This window comes from Rattus norvegicus, chromosome 2 (genome assembly GCF_021556685.1).
Source record: "Rattus norvegicus strain SHRSP/BbbUtx chromosome 2, alternate assembly SHRSP_T2T, whole genome shotgun sequence".
In the NCBI taxonomy this organism is placed as follows: domain Eukaryota; kingdom Metazoa; phylum Chordata; class Mammalia; order Rodentia; family Muridae; genus Rattus; species Rattus norvegicus.
In genome coordinates this window covers 170,405,965-170,423,637 of record NC_141535.1, presented here as the reverse complement: position 1 = coordinate 170,423,637, position 17,673 = coordinate 170,405,965, and the positions used below count along the sequence as shown (strand labels likewise).

General features: G+C 42.0%; 1 protein-coding gene across 2 annotated transcripts in view; it reads right to left on the bottom strand.

Moving 5' to 3' along the window:
- Window positions 1-17,673, bottom strand: part of Dchs2 (dachsous cadherin-related 2) — a 213,656-nt gene that overhangs the window by 41,560 nt on the left and 154,423 nt on the right. For both annotated transcript variants that reach the window (NM_001447363.1, XM_087623215.1), the window contains 4 exon segments: window positions 1,289-2,146; window positions 5,668-5,877; window positions 6,337-6,471; window positions 14,827-15,066. In NM_001447363.1, coding sequence (NP_001434292.1) covers window positions 1,289-2,146; window positions 5,668-5,877; window positions 6,337-6,471; window positions 14,827-15,066 — 1,443 coding nt within the window.

Genomic DNA, 17,673 nt, shown 5'->3' with positions numbered 1-17,673 from the left:
AGGTGCACTTGGAAAGAACACAAATCATTCCAGAAGTTACAAACTGACATTTAATAACATTAAGATCGTTCTAATACTGATTGATAACCTGCGATATTTTGAGCCCACTGAAATACATAACAAACAGAAAACAATAAATAAGGGAAATCTTTTCCTTGTGTTTGATATCACTGCAGCCTGTACTAAATCCATGCTCCAGGAAAAGCCACAGCTGCTGAAAACTGTCAGTCAATGTTTCTTGCACACAGCCCATGCTTAAGGGAGAACCCAGGAACACTTCCCATCCAGTTACTTGCTCTGATCACATTCAACGGCGCTCCAAGCCGCGTTCTCTTTCTTCTTTTCCCTTCCCTGTTATATCTGCTGGTTTTGGTCCACCTCTTATCTGGCACTATACACACCCTCCCATGTCAAATGTATCCTTCAAGGCCAGACCCGTCCACACCTGGCAACCCACAGATGCCAGGTGCCTGCATTGCCAGGCACTAACTAGCTCTCTTGAAGCTTGGGATTTCACAAGTGCATTGTTAGAATATTAAGTGCTGTCCAACAGATAGCTGGTTTTACGATAAAAATCAATTTTAACTCCAAATATGAAAGAGAGCTAAAAAGATAATCCTATAAGGATTTAATAAAGCACGGAACTAGAAGGATGAAGACCTCTGACATATTTATCCTTTAGAGTCTTAAATAAAAAGGCACAGCTTTAGGCGTGGTTTTGTGTTTGTTGTAATCTGCCCTGACATTTTGTCTCAGACCAGAGCAATGTTAGCTATGCCTATACTTTGGATGTGCATGTTTCCCAAGGGTGTACCATGTTAAAAGCTTGGCGAAGACCCAGGGTGGTGGTACTTCTGGGAAATGGTGGTCCTTCAAGAGACAGGCCTGTGGGGCCTGGGGATGTGAAAGAAAACTCTATTCCTCTCTACCTTCCCACACTGCTATCTGGTTGGTGACATGAATAGTCTGCTCTGCCATGCTCTCCCACCACGATATTGCCCCCTCCCACCCCCTCCCCCAGAGACTCAGTGCAGCAGGGCCACTCAGCTTTGCCTGGAACTTCCACAGTAACTAAACAAAAGAGAGGTCTTAATAAGTTAGTTGGTTCGAGTGTTCATTGTGGTGTAGGAGAACTGATACAATCCCATTGATTATAACTTTCCACTATCAAGAATTGGCTACATTCCTAGGTTTACAACTGAATCTGTGGTGGCCATTTTCTGTAGTCTGTATTAAAGCCTTATGCCCCAATTTGTGCAATATCCAAGAACCTCGAGGATACACTCACCTGGCTCACAGTTTTCAGTCACCAGTCCTGTATAGAGACGGTGGCTGAAGGACAACTTCACATCTTCTCTTTCCATGTGGACAACCATGAGCCCCATGGTTGCCCTTGCCGGGTTCCCTTGATCTGTGGCCTTTAACTGCACCCACATGGGGAAGTGTTCTGAAGATGGATTCTGCTGAAGTTTAATTTCTCCTGTATATTCGTCGATGGAAAACACTGACTGGCGCTCTGCAAAACTAAAAGTAACAGTTCCGTTGGGCCCTGCATCTGGGTCCTTGGCTCTCAGACGAACAATGGTCTGGTTTAGGGCCGGCGTGGGGGCAATGAAAGCATCAACTGGGTTCTCTTCCCAAACGGGATCGTTGTCATTAGCATCCGTGACGGCTATGAGTATAGTGAGCCTGGCGCTTTTTGCGCCGCGAGTGCTGCAGTCTCTGGCCACAGCCTGGAATGTGTACTGAGACCTGGCTTCTCGATCCAGAGCACCGCTAGTTCTCAGGGTCCCTGTTACGGGATCAATAGCGAAAGCTCCGGAAGTTTCCTCCATAAGAAAATATTCCACCTGCCCGTTGAGGCCCTCGTCTTTGTCCGCCGCAGACAGCACCAGAACCACGGTGCCCACCTCAGCATCCTCTCTCACAGCGGACTGATAATGAAGCATGGGAAAAGCAGGGCTGTGGTCATTGTCGTCCAAAACTCTAACACGCAGCTGCACTGCAGAGCTTCGAGGAGGGTTCCCCAGGTCTGAGCACAGGATAGTGAGGGTAAAATTGTTGGTCTGCTCCCGGTCCAAAGCACGAGTTGTTGAGAGCTCTCCTGAGGTCTTATGAATTGCAAAGTACTCATCGGTGTTTCCTTCTGTCACAGAAAACAGTTGAAAATCTATTAGAAATGGGAATAATAACCCCTGATTGCTAATATTCTTATTAATTTAATCACTCAAAATGTTTACCTCCTGATTATTGTATGTTAGCTCTTTTTTAAGTACAGAGAACAATGGAACATGGCAGACTCCATAACTTCTCAACACGTGGCTCAGAACATTGAAGCAATCGAATATAAAATGTTTTGTATTGGTATGTTTTCCCCATAACATTAGGATGTGTATTTTATTGAAAATAAAGAAAGAGTCAGGGATAAGAAACAGGATACAGTGTCCATTTGGTTTTCTTTGTTTGTTTGTTAGTTTGTTGTTTGCTATCATCAAAAATAAACATGTGGAGCACTGGAGAGATGGCTCAGTGGTTAGGAGCACTTGCTGCTCTCCCAGAGGACTCCAGTACTGCTCCCAGTGCTCCCACGGCAGCCCACAGCCATTTTAAACTCCCATTCCATGTGATGCAATGCCCCTTCTGGCCTCCACAGGCACTGCATGCAGTGGTACACATACATGCAGGTAAACACACATCCACGTGAAACACATAAATCTATTTTTTAAACACTCTAAGAAATTAGGTGAGTTGTAATTATCTTCCAAAATGTTACCAGCTGCTGAGTTTACATCGGTTGTATGTCAGTGCTCTATTCATCTCCTCTCCAATCCCCGGCATTGCCTGAGTGAGTTCTAACACTTCTGTCAGAGTCCACTGCACATCTGCCTGGTTCTCCCATGACCTCATCAAGATATTTTAACTCATCTCCGTATCTTTCAAAAATGTGTTCTTTACTATCATCCATGGTACCAACTCTAATAAAAGTTATAATTGAGCCCAAAGACAGAATGTCTCACAGTCATCTGGGAAGATTATGGAATTTAAAAATGGTTCAAAGACACATGGGCCGTATTCTTGAGTGATAGGATCAAAGTACCAAGCTCAATGGTATGAATTGAGCCCTTGTTCGTTTGAAAGCACTTAAAGTGTATGGGAACTAAGTGTTCAGAGAAAATGATCACAATAGCTAGTGTGCGTGCTCAGGGAGGAATCCTGACTTTTATTTATAAGATACAGTTAATCTACATCCAATGTAGGAATGGACACACTGTGTAATACTTTTGATTGAGAACAAAAATCACTTGCTCATCCAACATTCAAGGCCCGAGTAAGTGCCAAGTATGAGGTCTTATTGTACGCAACAAATGTGCTTGCTATTGGAACCATGAGGAAGAGCTGGGCCTTACAATCCTGGAAGGGCAGGTTGTGTCCCAGACATTAGGGTGTGCTATGAAAACTCATATTCAGGTGGCTGGGATTCAACTGTGTGTAGCCTGTTAGCGTGGCCTCAAATGCCACTGGTAGCAACAACACTCAAATGCATCCTTAAATGGGAAGAAACAAGACTACAAGTTTTGGAGACAGTGTTCTGTGTAAAGCGAAGACTGTAATTTCCCTGGGAGTTTGCATGTAGCATATAAGGAGTGTGTTGTCACAAGTGAAGGCATGGATTTTGGAGGAAGGCCAGGTCAAAGCTCAAATGACCCATACTTCATACTCTGGCAGAACCAAAGAGGAGAACCAGAAGGGATTTAGGCAGAGTCAGGAGTCAGGTTTCTGTTCTAAGAGCAAGACTGAGGAATCAGGGTAAGAGTTTATGAGAACTGGAGGTTTAGGGGAGAGGTATGTAGTCTACACTGGAGCAAGCAGGAGGGAGAGGACTCTGCAATAATTCACACAGAGAGGAAATAGGCACATTCTAGGAGTGCAAAGGCAGAAAAGCAAGACACAGGAAAAAATAGCCATGACTTAGTGTAGGTGAATGGTGGTTATGGTTTATGTGTAAATGTATGGTTATATGTGAATTTGACTTTGAATGGGCCCCAGACTTCATGTGTGACAAACCTGTCTCTAAGGTGGTACAGTTATGCAACAATGGGACCTTTAAGACATGGGCCTGGTGAGTCTGTAGGTTATAGGGAACGTGCCCTTGAAGCAGAGTGTGGAAGCCTCCATTTTCTACTCCTGTGTCCTAGCTCATAATGCAGGTTTAGTCTAGCTTGCCATGTATAGCTGCCATAATACTCTACTACAGGCCTAATGCGATGGTTCAATCGATTGTGAACCGAAAGCTCTCAAGGTGAGCCCAGATAACCTTTGTCCCTTGGCAAGTTAACTGTACCAAGTATCATGTTAGTGTTACAAAAAACTAAGTGAAAACAAAATGAATGATGTTTAGCTCGATCATTCCCAAAGTAATGTCTGAGCATGTCAGGGGTTACACAATGTAAAGCTTTCCAGGGAGGGTCTATAAACAGATAGCTTTGAGGCAGTTCCCAGATGCATAGCTTGTTTGCCCTACTGCTAAATCTGCTTTGCCTGAGAACTCATCTAGTGTGTTGGTTATGTTTTTGTCAACTTGACACAAAACTAGGCTCATCTGGGAAGAGGGAAGCTCATGGATAAAATGCAACCAGCAGATTGGTCTCTATGTAAGTCTGTGGGGGCATTTTCTTGATTAACGATTGGTGTGGGAGGACCAGTCCACTGTGGGCAGTGCCACCCCTAGGCATGTGTCCTGGGTTATATAAGAAAGGGAGCTGAGTGTGAGTCATGAGGAACAGGACAGTAAGCAGCACTCCTCCATGGCCTCTGAATCACTGTTTGCCTCCAGGTTCCTGCCTTGAGTTCCTGCCCCAACTTCTGTGCATGATATACTGTAAGCTGTTAGGTCATAGTGTAGATCACACCAACAGAGAAGCAAATTAGGACACCTAGGGTCATAAATAAAAGTTTGCTCTGCCATACTCACTTTTATTATAACCCTTTTCTCAAATAAAGCAAAATGTATTCTCCTAGCAGACCAATAGGCTGGGTCAGAACCTTGAGTACAGGACTTCAAGACTAACCTGGGTAATATTGTGAGACTTTGAGAAGAAGGAAGGAAGGAAGAAAGGAAAGAAGGAAGGAAGGAAGCAGGAAGAAAATCACACATTCATAAACTAGAAAACAGAATCCATCAATTATATTAAGAGATATGTTTCCAACACAATTTTATATTTTGTTTTTAATAAACTGCTAATGAAAACTTGGACAGTTATCTTTGGTATTTTAATCTTTCAATAATCAACACAACCTAAAATAACTTTAAAGTTTAGATTCCATATTTATAAAAATTGTATAGTATCTTCCATTTCAATATATGCAAATACTCAATTAGTAAAGAATGAACTAAGTGATCATAAGTACGCAAACATAGGGAAAAGCCACCTGTTCTATCTGTATTGCCCTAGTGTTGGCATGGAATCAAATTCAGAAGAGCTTTCAAGACCATGGCCTTAGAGAATTTGGAGGGTCCAGGGTGGTTGGGTTCAGAGGCAGAAGCCAGGATCAGGGGAGCAGCAGTTCTCACTGGGTATGGATTTTGTAGGAAAACACAACAGACTCACCAGACCATCTGTGTCACTGGTCAGTACCCAGAGAGAACACTGGTTTCCCAATACTCACCAGTTATGTGATAGGTGACAGCTCCATTGTTGCCAGCATCCAGATCAAAAGCCAACACAGTGTACACAACCTCTGGTTCTTGGTTTTCAGGAATTTCAATGTCATGATGGAGGGCAATAAGCTCTGGAGTGTGGTCATTTTCATCTTCAATGGTGCAGACGATGGCTGCAGTGCTGGACAATGAAGGGACACCACCATCTCGCACAAGTACTGTCATGCACAAAGGAGGAGGGGTGTGGCTGTTAATACACACCTAAGACATATTATTCTGGTTATCCAGCATGCGACTGAACTAACTGGGTGTTCTTAGGTTGATCACATTCATTTAAAGACTTCTTATGCATCTCTTAAATGTCAATATAGAGACATGACTTGGCAGTTAAGAAAAATTGCTCTTCTTCCAAAGGCCTGGAGATCAGAACCAGCGTACACATTAGGAAGCTAACAGCCCATGTGTAATTCCAATTCAAGGGGAGCAGATAGTCTTTTCTGGCCTCCTTGGGTACTGTATACACATGGTACACATCCAGATAAGCAGGCACACACATACATGTATATTTTTAAATAAATAAAAAATTTACAAAAAAGTTGCTAAACTTCACCAATAATCTTTCTGGATCTTTTGAGGTCACATAGCAGAGACGGGGGACAGGGAAGAAGATCCCTTACCTTGAAGTCTGAAGATTCCTTGAGCCTCCCGGTCAAACGTGACAGTTGTCACCACCTCTCCTGTGTCAGGATTGATCTCAAACAACCCAAAGGCAGGTCCTGGCATGATTTCAAATCGACATTTGGAATTAACTCCTTAAGGAAAACATAAAGCAAAACTTAGCCATTCTCTCCTTGGGTAAAGGATATATTCATTCTCATATGGACATATCAGGCTGTAGATGAGAAGAACAAGATTATTTTTTCAAAGTCTTGTGATTAATGTAGAAGATAATATGTCTGTCAGTCCTTCTGGAATCAAGGCCTCATGAGCCAAAATGCTTGGTTTTCAAAAGCCTTATGAGACTTACCCACAGTGAATGCTTGGGATTTTTTCCTTCCCATAAAGTTTTTCTTAGGAGTGAGCAAACCCACAACGTAGTCCTAATTACTCCCCCTAACAGCCCTGATTGTGATTTAATGACTAATTGTGAACTTGTGGGGCAGATGACAATTTCTGTAGATTGGCCCCTATTTAAAAAGTCTGTGCTCAGCTGTAAGACTGTGTTTATTCTCAACCTCAGGCAGCAGGCCCATGGAGCGGCTTGTGGTTATTCTAGCTTTGTTTTGTGTTTAACCTAGCCGTTGGCCTCCTATCTGCAGGGAGAAGCACCACACCACACTGCTATGCTCTGTGAGAATAATTCCTCCCATTCTTGTGGTTGTAAGTAGTTACTTGCTTATCCCTCCTCACACCCTCGTAATTGTCCAGAACAAACAAGCGAATAAGAAAATAGAAGAGAAATAGAGATGGCTTAGTCTAATCCCATTACCTTACTAAGCAAGTTGGAAGCCTTTGTCTGCAGATATTTAGTGCAATCTTCCTCATGAGACACTTATAATAAAGGTGTGTGTGTGTGTGTGTGTGTGTGTGTGTCCAGTTGCTTCTGTGTGCATGTAACACTACCTGATGTCAGCCCTCAATACCTGCAGCCCCATGACTTCTTCCTGATGCCCCTTGAGAGCGCCCCTCCCCAGTGACTTTCTTTCCCTCTGAGTATCACGCCATCAAACTTGCCTCTTCCCCATGTCTTGTGACTTTTGGTTGAAGATTCCCAACAGGGCCTTTTGTTGCCCAATAGATGCTGAAATGAAGAGAAGGCCCCAACAACACAGGCTAAGGTCACAGAAGTGGCACCATCATCTGTGATTGTCCTCGGTCACAGCTCCTCTGTAAGGCCTCCCACTAAACACACACTGGCTCACTCTCATAGGCTCCTTTGTGTTTCCCAGAAAGAAAAAAAAATTGAGTTCCTCCACCATCCGGATCTATTCTCAAATCAACTTCTTCCTGCACTTCTTAATGGCAGAAGCAACCCTTCAATTGTTCTGGCTTGGAATTTTCTTGAAGCTTCTAGTCTTCCTTCTATTTTTTTAATCTTCTTAAACAATAAGAATTAAGTCCTTCTCATTATTGCCTAATTTCCTTTAAGGATGCTGTCTACCCTCTGAAGCCAACTTCAAAGCGCTGTCACTCCCCCACCTCCAGCTATTCTTTCTGCTGTGAGCAATGCTTTTCTGATTATAAAACCTACTGGTTATCTTTAGTTCTTACCTACTTAGCTTCTCCATGATATTATCACACCCTAACTGATATCTTAAAAAGACATAAAGGAACAAGAAAACAGAAGCAAAACACATAGGACGAGGAGTAAACAAAAAAATAATTTGTCCAGTTATTTGTTTTGGTGCTCAGTATGGAATGCAGGGTCTCATGCTAGGCAGACACTCTGTTATTGAGATAAAACCCCCTGTTGTTTCTATATGTCATATTTTTCTCCACATTTCCATAGTGAGATGAAAATGGCTTATTCTGGTTATAGTGTAACTAGCATCTCACTCTGATGGATAGGGGTAGAACTGAACACACACGTCACTTTTTCCTCATCACTGACTCCAGGTGACATCAGGCGTCTGTATTGAACTTCAATTATTTGTTTAGTTAACACTTTCCTTCCTTTTCCCTCCCTCCTTCCCTCCCTTCCTTCCATCCATTCTTCATTCATTCATTCCTCTCTTCCCTCCTCTCTCCTCTCATTTCTTCCCCTCTCCCCTTGTGCTCAATTATCCATGTGCATTTATTGATAGACCCAGAAAAATATTGTTAAGACAAATATCTTGGTCTGTAGAGCTCCTTTGTGTGGTTATACAATAAATCCAAGCTACGAAGAGCGGTGTGATAAACTGCAGGAGAAAGTAGGTTCAGAGAATGAATAGCATGTTCATTGTTTTGTTCAGTTAAGCAGGCAGGATTCTAAGGGAACAGGCAGGCGACTAAAATGTAGTACTACACGGACCACAAAGTCTGTCTCTCCACAAGGCTTATAGCACAGCGCTCAGTACACACAAGTAAGTATGCAAGTATAATTCTACATGATATGACATGACTGGCTAAGCAGAGATGCTTTATGTGGGACTATGAAGATGAACAGGAGTTAACCAGTAAGAAGGAAGAAAGTAGATGCACTCAAAATAAAATCCACACACTTCCCCAACATCTGCAAAGTCCCTTATGATGTGGATCCTGCTTATTCCTCCACGTCTTCCCATGGCTTACACCCTTGCTATATACCTGTTCCTCTTCCTTTCTGCTCTCTGAACATACTGAGTTTCATTTTGCTTTTATCCTCTAGAGTTGCTATTTCCTCTTGGTTCTTCCTTCACTGTTTTTAGGACAATGCTTAAACTACTCTGTCTCAAGTCTAAACCTATGTTTGCATGTTCTGGCCTATGACAAGAGTCCGAGACTACACCTTTCCTTTGCCCAGTGACTTCTTCCAAGATTATCTTCAAAACTTGTCACAAAGGGACACTGGAAGGAGGCTGAAGGTCCAAAGGAAAGGGGCTGGAAACATGGCATAGCAGTTAAGAGCACATGCTGTTCTTGCAGCAGCCCTAGGTTCGGTTCTGAGCATCTACATAGCTACTTAAATGATCTGTATCTTCAACTCCAGGGTGACCAAATGCCCTCTTCTTCATTCACGTGCATGTGCGCATCATGAATGTTCATACAACCAGGCAAAACAGCCAAAACGCATGAAATAAATAAGTATTTTAAAGGGAGAGAAATTGGATTTTCTTCTTTCTAGTGGCACATTGTGTCAGCAGTGCTATTCTGTCCGTTTGACTATCTAGATTCTGCAGAATTCTGTCCTTTTAACTCCAGATTCTGCAAGGTCCCTCCTCATAGAGTCAGTCCTCTGAGTTCCAAAACTTCTCATTTTGAATCTAAGCGGTAGCTGCTTCCAGACTCCTCTCTCACTCCTCACCCCAACCTTCATACTTTTTGCTTGCTTACTCAACTGTCCAGCAACATTATTGTGGCATCTAATATCCTTGGCTGAACATTACTGGCAAGAACATTTGTCACAAGGAGAGGGTCCTGCATATCATGGAAGCTGGCCTCTTTGTCCTTGAATAGAGTGCTAGTGTCTTGTCACAGGAGAGATAAAATACCCACAAATCATCACTTTTGTGATAGAATGGATAACCAACCAGCTGGGTTGGACTATGATGAAGTGAACATTAAAAGACTCAAAGTGGGAACCAAATGTCAGTATAATTTACAGAAAGCGAATTACAAGTTCAAGTTTTAAACCTGGCAGCTTGTCTCATAGAAGATTGCCAATCTACTCTGAGAGCCTCAAGATAAATGTTCTTGAAGACTTGACCTGCATTGAATGGCAGATACACAATAGAGACAAAGGGATACAAAAGTCCACTAACACGCACAGCCAGAGTCTGCAGTGTGGTGGGCAGCAAAATGGAAACCTAGGTTATAGATAATAATCCATGTTGACACAAACTTGGGGAATATATAAAACCAATTGAAACTACATGAGAAAGACTTGTGTTTTAAAGCAGAATATAACACTGGGCTTGTGAAGACTTACTAACATTTTCTTTCTACTTGGAATAATACATATCATTTTATTCTCTAACTAGGTCACAATGCCCACATCCTCAGGCATTTGTAAAACCAAAGGGGGATGTGCTTCACTTATTGTTCGGGGGGGGATAAATAAATAAGAAAATTAATATAATTTCAAAGACAACCTGAAAACCGTTTATGACTCACGGGCTTTGCTTTTTCAGGTCATGACATCAAAAGTACTGATTGAGTGCCTACATCGGATCTCTCACTAATATAAGAATCTGGGCTGAAGGAAAGCAAAATATACTAAATCCAAGTTTGTAGTGGGGAAGGGAGATAGCAAATCCAACGAAGTCAGAGTTTAGACCAGAGTTTTAATGGAGATTCTCTCAGCATGAGTGAGAGAAGAGCTGGTCTTTATTCATTTACCCCTTTCTATAAGTGCACTTGTAGTTGGAATCCATACAGAGAAAAAGCTACAGAGTGTGGGTCAACCACACACCAACGAAAGGCCAACAGGACGTTAGTAAGAGGTTAGAAGAAGTAGACTTAGCCTATATTTAACATGTTACAGAGGCTCCTCTAGCAACAGCCTCAGATTGAGAAATTCAAGATTTGACATTCCTCATGGCCTAATCCCCTCTGAATGCCTCTATTAGAACACTGTCAAAAAATGAAAGTTGCTGGAGTCAGGAAGAGAATGAATAAGACCGAATGGTGCTAGAACCCCATAGCTTTCTAATGCACCTCTGGGATGGGCTGAACCTAAAGCCAGCAAGGGCTGTTGGTAAAGATTCAGAAAGCAGACGGATGAGCAACTACAACAGAGTTCATATGAGCAACTGGTGGATATTTGCATCCGTAGACGGCCAGAGGAAATACATCTTCATAAAGAAGGTGACATTATGCTTGCCCGGCAGGAGAGATACCACGATACATTAAAAACTTAATAGCCAGCTCTCTGTCTGCTACTGAGAGAAGTTATCACAAAAGGCCATACATTAGGGTATTTTAGTATCTAGGGATGGGGATGAAGCTCAGTGATAGGCAAGCCTAGCTCACATGCCTAAGATGTGCCCAAGATGCCTGGTTTCATGCCCATATGATGATGATGATGGTGGTGGTGGTGGTGGTGGTGGTGGTGGTGGTGGTGGTGGTGGTGGTGGCCTCTTTATCCTTTGATTTAATGGGCACATGTAGGACTTCTCTTGGACAGTGTACATAATGGCTCTCATGAGGAGAACCCTGACAGTACTCCAAAGGCTGAGAGGTAAGGAATTCCTATTTTAACTTCCTCCCTTCATTCTAAAACATCTTTCCTCCCACATTTTACGTATCTGGTGTTAGATGTGTAGTATGAATAGTGGTGTCCAAATTAGAGTCAATGAAATGCTGTGCTTCGCTCTGACTCCAAGAGTGGGTTTGAAGGGTGCAGCTTTACCTCACAGAGAGAAATTCCTGTCTGGAGACCATATGTAGTTTATTCAGGATGACACTGGGTACAGAGGACATTTGCATGGAATAGAAACTCCCATCTTGCTGGCCAGTGCACTGTTTTGCTAAAGGGTAGTGTTTCACCACTACCGAGCAAGTGCCATAACCCCAAAGCCAATCTGCCCTCTGAGGTGCCTCTTCCTCCAGGGAGCAGAAGGCAGGCACAGTCATCTTTGCACACTAACAATGGAGCTCTTGTTGGGGGACCAAATGCTGGGAAAATTTTAATACCTCAGTTAAAATCTAGTAGTTGGGCTTTTTTCCTTTTAATACAAGAAAAAAACCTGCTAGATTTAGAGTGAGTCACACAATATAAACATTCAAATCCCTTTGGACTTTGAATGCCAAACAGCACTGAGTGCCTACGTTTCAAAATTTCTGCATTCTAGAATGCCAGAACACATATGCTCAACTCTCTGGTATTAAGTAACACTATAGTATTTCTTTAATACATACTATAAAGTAAACCATTCATAAATTCCAACCCGATGCCAGTTATGTTAAAATCTGGAGTACGTCATTTAATTCTCATGCATAATCCTGTTTCATTGTTTTAACCCACTAAGTGAAAAAAGGGAAAAGAGGAAAAGAAAACACAAAAAGAAAAAAGATCCAGAGAAAATATTTTCAAATACACACATACTCACACACACTCACACTCACTCACACTCACTCACACACACTCACACTCTCACACACTCACACACAAACTCACACACCTACACTCACACTCTTACACACTCACACACTCACACACACACTCATACTCTCACACACTCACACAAACTCACACTCACACAAACACACTCACACTCCCAATACACACAAACTCACACACATGTACTCACACACTCACACACAAACACATACTCACACATACACACACTCACCCTCGCACTCACACACTCACACAAGCACACACACACACACACACACACACACACACACCCAGAGTCATATGTATTTACAAAAACACCTGCTTAACAGATCTAGCTAACTTCATTAAAAACGTAGTAAATAAGGAACTTGTATGAAATTCTAAAATAAAATTAATTTTCATCAATTTGTTAAAACAGAAAGCAAGCCTCTCAGTAATTGAAACCGTCTACACGACATGCAAGGTTAGATAAAGTTTGGGAGGATGTTAAGTTATACTTCAAACATCCATGAATGTAAAGCCACAAAAATAATAACTGTGCATCTACATTTTCAGTTGTAACTTTGATCTCCACAATGATAAGGTTTCAACTCAAATGTAATCAAGAGCTCACAAAAAAAAAACCAAAAAACAAAAAACAAAAACACCAGTAACATTAACTTTATAGCAAAAAAAAAGGGGGGGGAGGATTTGTTTATGGCAGTCTTGTTAATAAATTCAGAGGGGAGGGGAATAAAAAGTTCCCTCTTCTCAAACATAAAAGAAAAAGAATTTTCTTTAGTAGAATCCCGTACAGAAAATAAAATTAACGAAGTGTGGCCAAGTGGGAAAACATTGCAGGTTGCTAAGCGGCTCATCAGCTGTGGTTTCAGCCTAGCAGTCCAGCGGAGGCTCCTGCTGGTGTTTGCACCAGGGAACCCGGGACCAGATCACTGCTGAACTAGGACCACTGTGAACCGCGCATGCTCCCCATTGTTCCTAGGTCACCCTAAAGCAAATAGGGCTGGAAAAGCGCTAACTTCTAAGTAGGGGCTGAGAGCAGCTGTGAGCATGCTCCATTCTGAGTACAGTGAGGAAAAGTCTTTGATCACACTGCCCCTCTCTGGTCAAAGAGGGAAAATAACGTGCGCCCTTAAAAAGTGTCCCTAGCATCTTAGACAAATTCACATCAAACGATCATCGTTGCACAGTAGTATTTCCCAAGGGATCAGAAGAGTGGAGCAACATAGAACGTAGTTTGAAAGCTAAATAAATCTTTTACTGTTCTGATCAACATTAGGGGAGAAGCACCATTGTTAGCACTGTCGGTGCTGTGGAAACATCATTACGGTATTCATTAAGTGCAAATTTTACAAACGTGAGTGGCTAATTGAATGGTTTGCACTAGTTCTGATGGGAAAACTCAGAAAGTGCTGTTAATAGCAAAAAACTGAAACACTGACAGCATTATCACTATTGAGTTTAAAATAAAAACGAACTATCACTTAATCAATGTGCCTTAGACATCGAAAGAGCCTCAGCGATGTTCATGGATTCCCAGCCACTGTAACTGTGCATTTTAGATTTGCAAGTCTCTCTTCTGTGCTCATTGTAAGCATAAAATTGGAGTTAACATTGCTGTTTACTGTGTCAGATATTTATCTTTCTTTTCACATGCTTATAACATACATACATACTTTCAAACTTAGGGCAACATATTAAGCACCACAACTGCCTCCACTTTACAGACAAGGAGAACAGAGAGGGGATGGTTAGTAACTCCTTCCAAGTTGCACAGCTTCAGAAAGAGATAATTCTGGGAGTCACACCTAGGCTGTCTGACAGAGCCCTTACAGAGCTCCTGTCCTACACTGAGGAGATAAAGAAGCACCAGAATTCTCGTGCCCGGTGCATCCAGTGAGGTGAAATAAATGTGACCGTGTGGGTACCTCTGTTTGCTATACCAGTAAAATCAATAAATTATATGTTAATTAGGCAGATGCCACTCTAGATAATAATAAAGATTAATACAAACTCGTGCTAGAGAAAACCGGGCAGCATCGGCAGCTTTTCGCCCCATGTGTATTGCTGAAAATACTGGATACTTTGATCTCCACTCAAGAGGTAAGTAGCAACTTTATGTCCCCATAACTTTTATTTTCCTTAATGCATTTACTATTCGTGTGCGTGCACCTGTGCATGTGCACATGCATGCATGTGGTGTAGCACACACACGGAGGTCTGAGAAGAACACGCAAGAACCATTTATTGTCTTCCATCATGGGTTCCAGAAATCCAGCTCAGGTTGTCGGGCTCCCTGGCGAGCATTTTCCTGCCGTGCTATCTGTCTCTCTCATAGGCCTCTCTCTCCCGTAACTACCATTTGACATTAACTATAACTCTTACATGCTTTTATCTTAGATCTATTGCCTAGTTTTCAGATTACCTGAATCCATGTCTTCAGCTTCAACCCTTGTGACAAACGCCCCCGGACTTTGATTTTCTTTAACTGAAGCTTTGTATAGAAGTTGCTTAAATACCGGCGTCTCGTCATTTACATCAAGGACGGTGACTGTCAGAGTCTGGGATGAAGAACGTGTAGGCACGCCACCATCCTGGGCCACGATGGTCAGGACGTGCTGAGCTTTCACTTCATAATCCAAAGGACAAGCTGTCCTCAGCAAGCCTGCTTTGAGAGAGAAGACACAGCGGGCTGTGGATGTTGCTTGTCTTAAGTCTGTTTACTCTAGCACAGCCTACGTCACATTACGTGACTGAAAACTCACTTCTCTTGGCTAGTGAATGAATCATGAAAAAGAGAATGAAATGTATTGGATCATCTTCATATTTGCATATTACCTACAACGGAAAGTTAACATTTTTAGTCAGAAAGTCAATTTAAGTTGCAAAGACAAATGAAAAATTTAAGTCTATCCTGTATGATAGACTGTCTATCCTGTACGATAGACTGTCTACTGAGAGGCCTACAGCAAAGTCACTTTTTACACCACATTTCCCTCACCTTCAAAAGTATCTATGATACTAATACCATGTGGTCTGGGATGCATGGCATTCTTAGAAGTAGTCAAGTTATAAAAGTGTGCATAGGAAGCCACTGTTCAGACATCTGATTTCTGTTAGAGTTACCGTCTGTTGTATGGACTCTTAGTTACCTGCCACTTGCATTAATAACAATAAAGGGCAAACACAGACAATGTTTTACAACACAGACAATAAACATCGCAAAAAAAACCCACCTTCCCTTCCTACTGTATCGAACCACGTAACTCCGTTGTGTGCAGTGTTTTACGCACAGCCTTTATAAAATAATAACTTGCACATTTCTTTTAGGATTGATGATTGCCTCCCTAATATTTTCGTCAAATAATTAGATATTGGGTCAGATTTTAAAGGTAGTTGTTTAACAATTACTTGTCCTTAGATACATTGAGGCCATAGGAAAACTCACTATGCCACCTATTTTTATTAGAAACATGAGCCTTGTAAGAGGGAAAAAAAACTCCTGTCTCACATGGACGCGTTCTGCAATTGTCATTTTTTCTTTGCCTTTGAAAAATACCTCAAAGAAATAGCCATTGTAATCGTTCAAGATTCATGAGGCCAGCATTACTAAGACACAATTCAAGTTTATTCTTCCTTTTTAACAGGCTGAAACAGACCTTTTTGGCCATCTTGGAAAGCATTTAAAGTACCATTAAATCAGCTCTGAGGAGAGCCACAGCTCTTGCAGAAACCATCAGCCTGCGTCTGGAGAATCTCCTGTCAGCTGGGCACTTAGGTGGTGTTCCTGTGAGCCTCAGAAGGGAACCACATGTCAGGGTTTAGAACCTCACTGATAAAATATCCCAACAGAATGGAGCCAACTATGCTTGCAACTTCCAAACCTGACACGATGACTTTCATTCCAGATAATGTTCCTCACAGATGGCCAAAGAGTTCACATCTGAGATCTGAACGCCTTAGGTTCCTCGCCTTGAAATCACTATTCTATAGACAATTAGATTGTAATCCCTAAGTTTCTTAAATGTCCTCAACAACCACATGAAGAAAAGCTCATTTCCAAAGTCACAGGGTTGATATTTTGTGTATATTTTTTGATCACATCACATTTTTTAAAAGCATAGTGGGTGGCACCTGTCAACGCAGTGACAGCAAGACCTGTGAACTGGCAGTGAGTGACATTTGTACAGAGTGAATGACCTTGAGTAAATGCTGATGTAAAAATTTAAACAATACAACTGACACTGACGTGGGGGAAAAAGGCCCCTGATGAGCAAAGAACTCAGCCATTAAAACCTGTACGTTATCTCCAGTTACTGATCAATACTGATCAATGCTGGCTTACAGGATCCAAGGGTGCGTTGCACACATGTGGCACACAGTCACTTTGCTTTACTTCTAGTAGCATTGCCCACTTCAAACACTCAGTGGTGGTTATTGCACTCTTGGCCCACAAGGTAGGAGCTACCTACAAAGCCGTTAATATCAACAAACAGTTCAAGTATAGTTCTTCAAATACAATGTCTGCTCTCTCTCTCTCTCTCTCTCTCTCTCTCTCTCTCTCTCTCTCTCTCTCTTCTCTCTCTCTCTGCTCTCTCTCTCTGTTCTCTCTCTCTCTCTCTCTGTGTGTGTGTGTGTGTGTGTGTGTGTGTGTGAGAGAGAGAGAGAGAGAGAGAGAGAGAGACAGAGACAGAGACAGAGACAGAGACAGATTTCTCTAGGAAGAGTCCATCACAAAAAACTACTGGGGTTGCATGACACTATTACAGATCAATCACTATTACAGATCAATAAACAGGAAGAATTGGGAAGGATGCAGAGAAATCAAACCTCTTGCACGCTATTGTAAAACAGTATGGTAATTCCTCAAGAATATTTTCAAAATTAGCTAAAGGATCATAAAGTCCCATCTTTCCAGAGACGCTGCAGCAGTTTTAAGATTCTTTTACTTATAATTAAATTATACATTCCAATAACACTGCTTCTGGATATGTATGCAAGAGAATTGAAATCAAGGTCTCTGGGAGGTGGACAATGGCAAGGTCACTTCTGTACTGTTCACAACAGTCAAAGTTAGAAATAACTCAAAAGTCTGTCAGCAGATGAGTGGAAACAGAAAATAGGATACACGCAAGCAACGGTCCTGAAAAGCCATGAGGGAACTTCGTTACGTGTGATGGCATGTCTAGACTTAGAAGACATTGTGCTGACTGAAACAAGCTAGTCTTAAAAAGACAAACACAACATGATTCCGTTTGCCTAAGCTATCTAA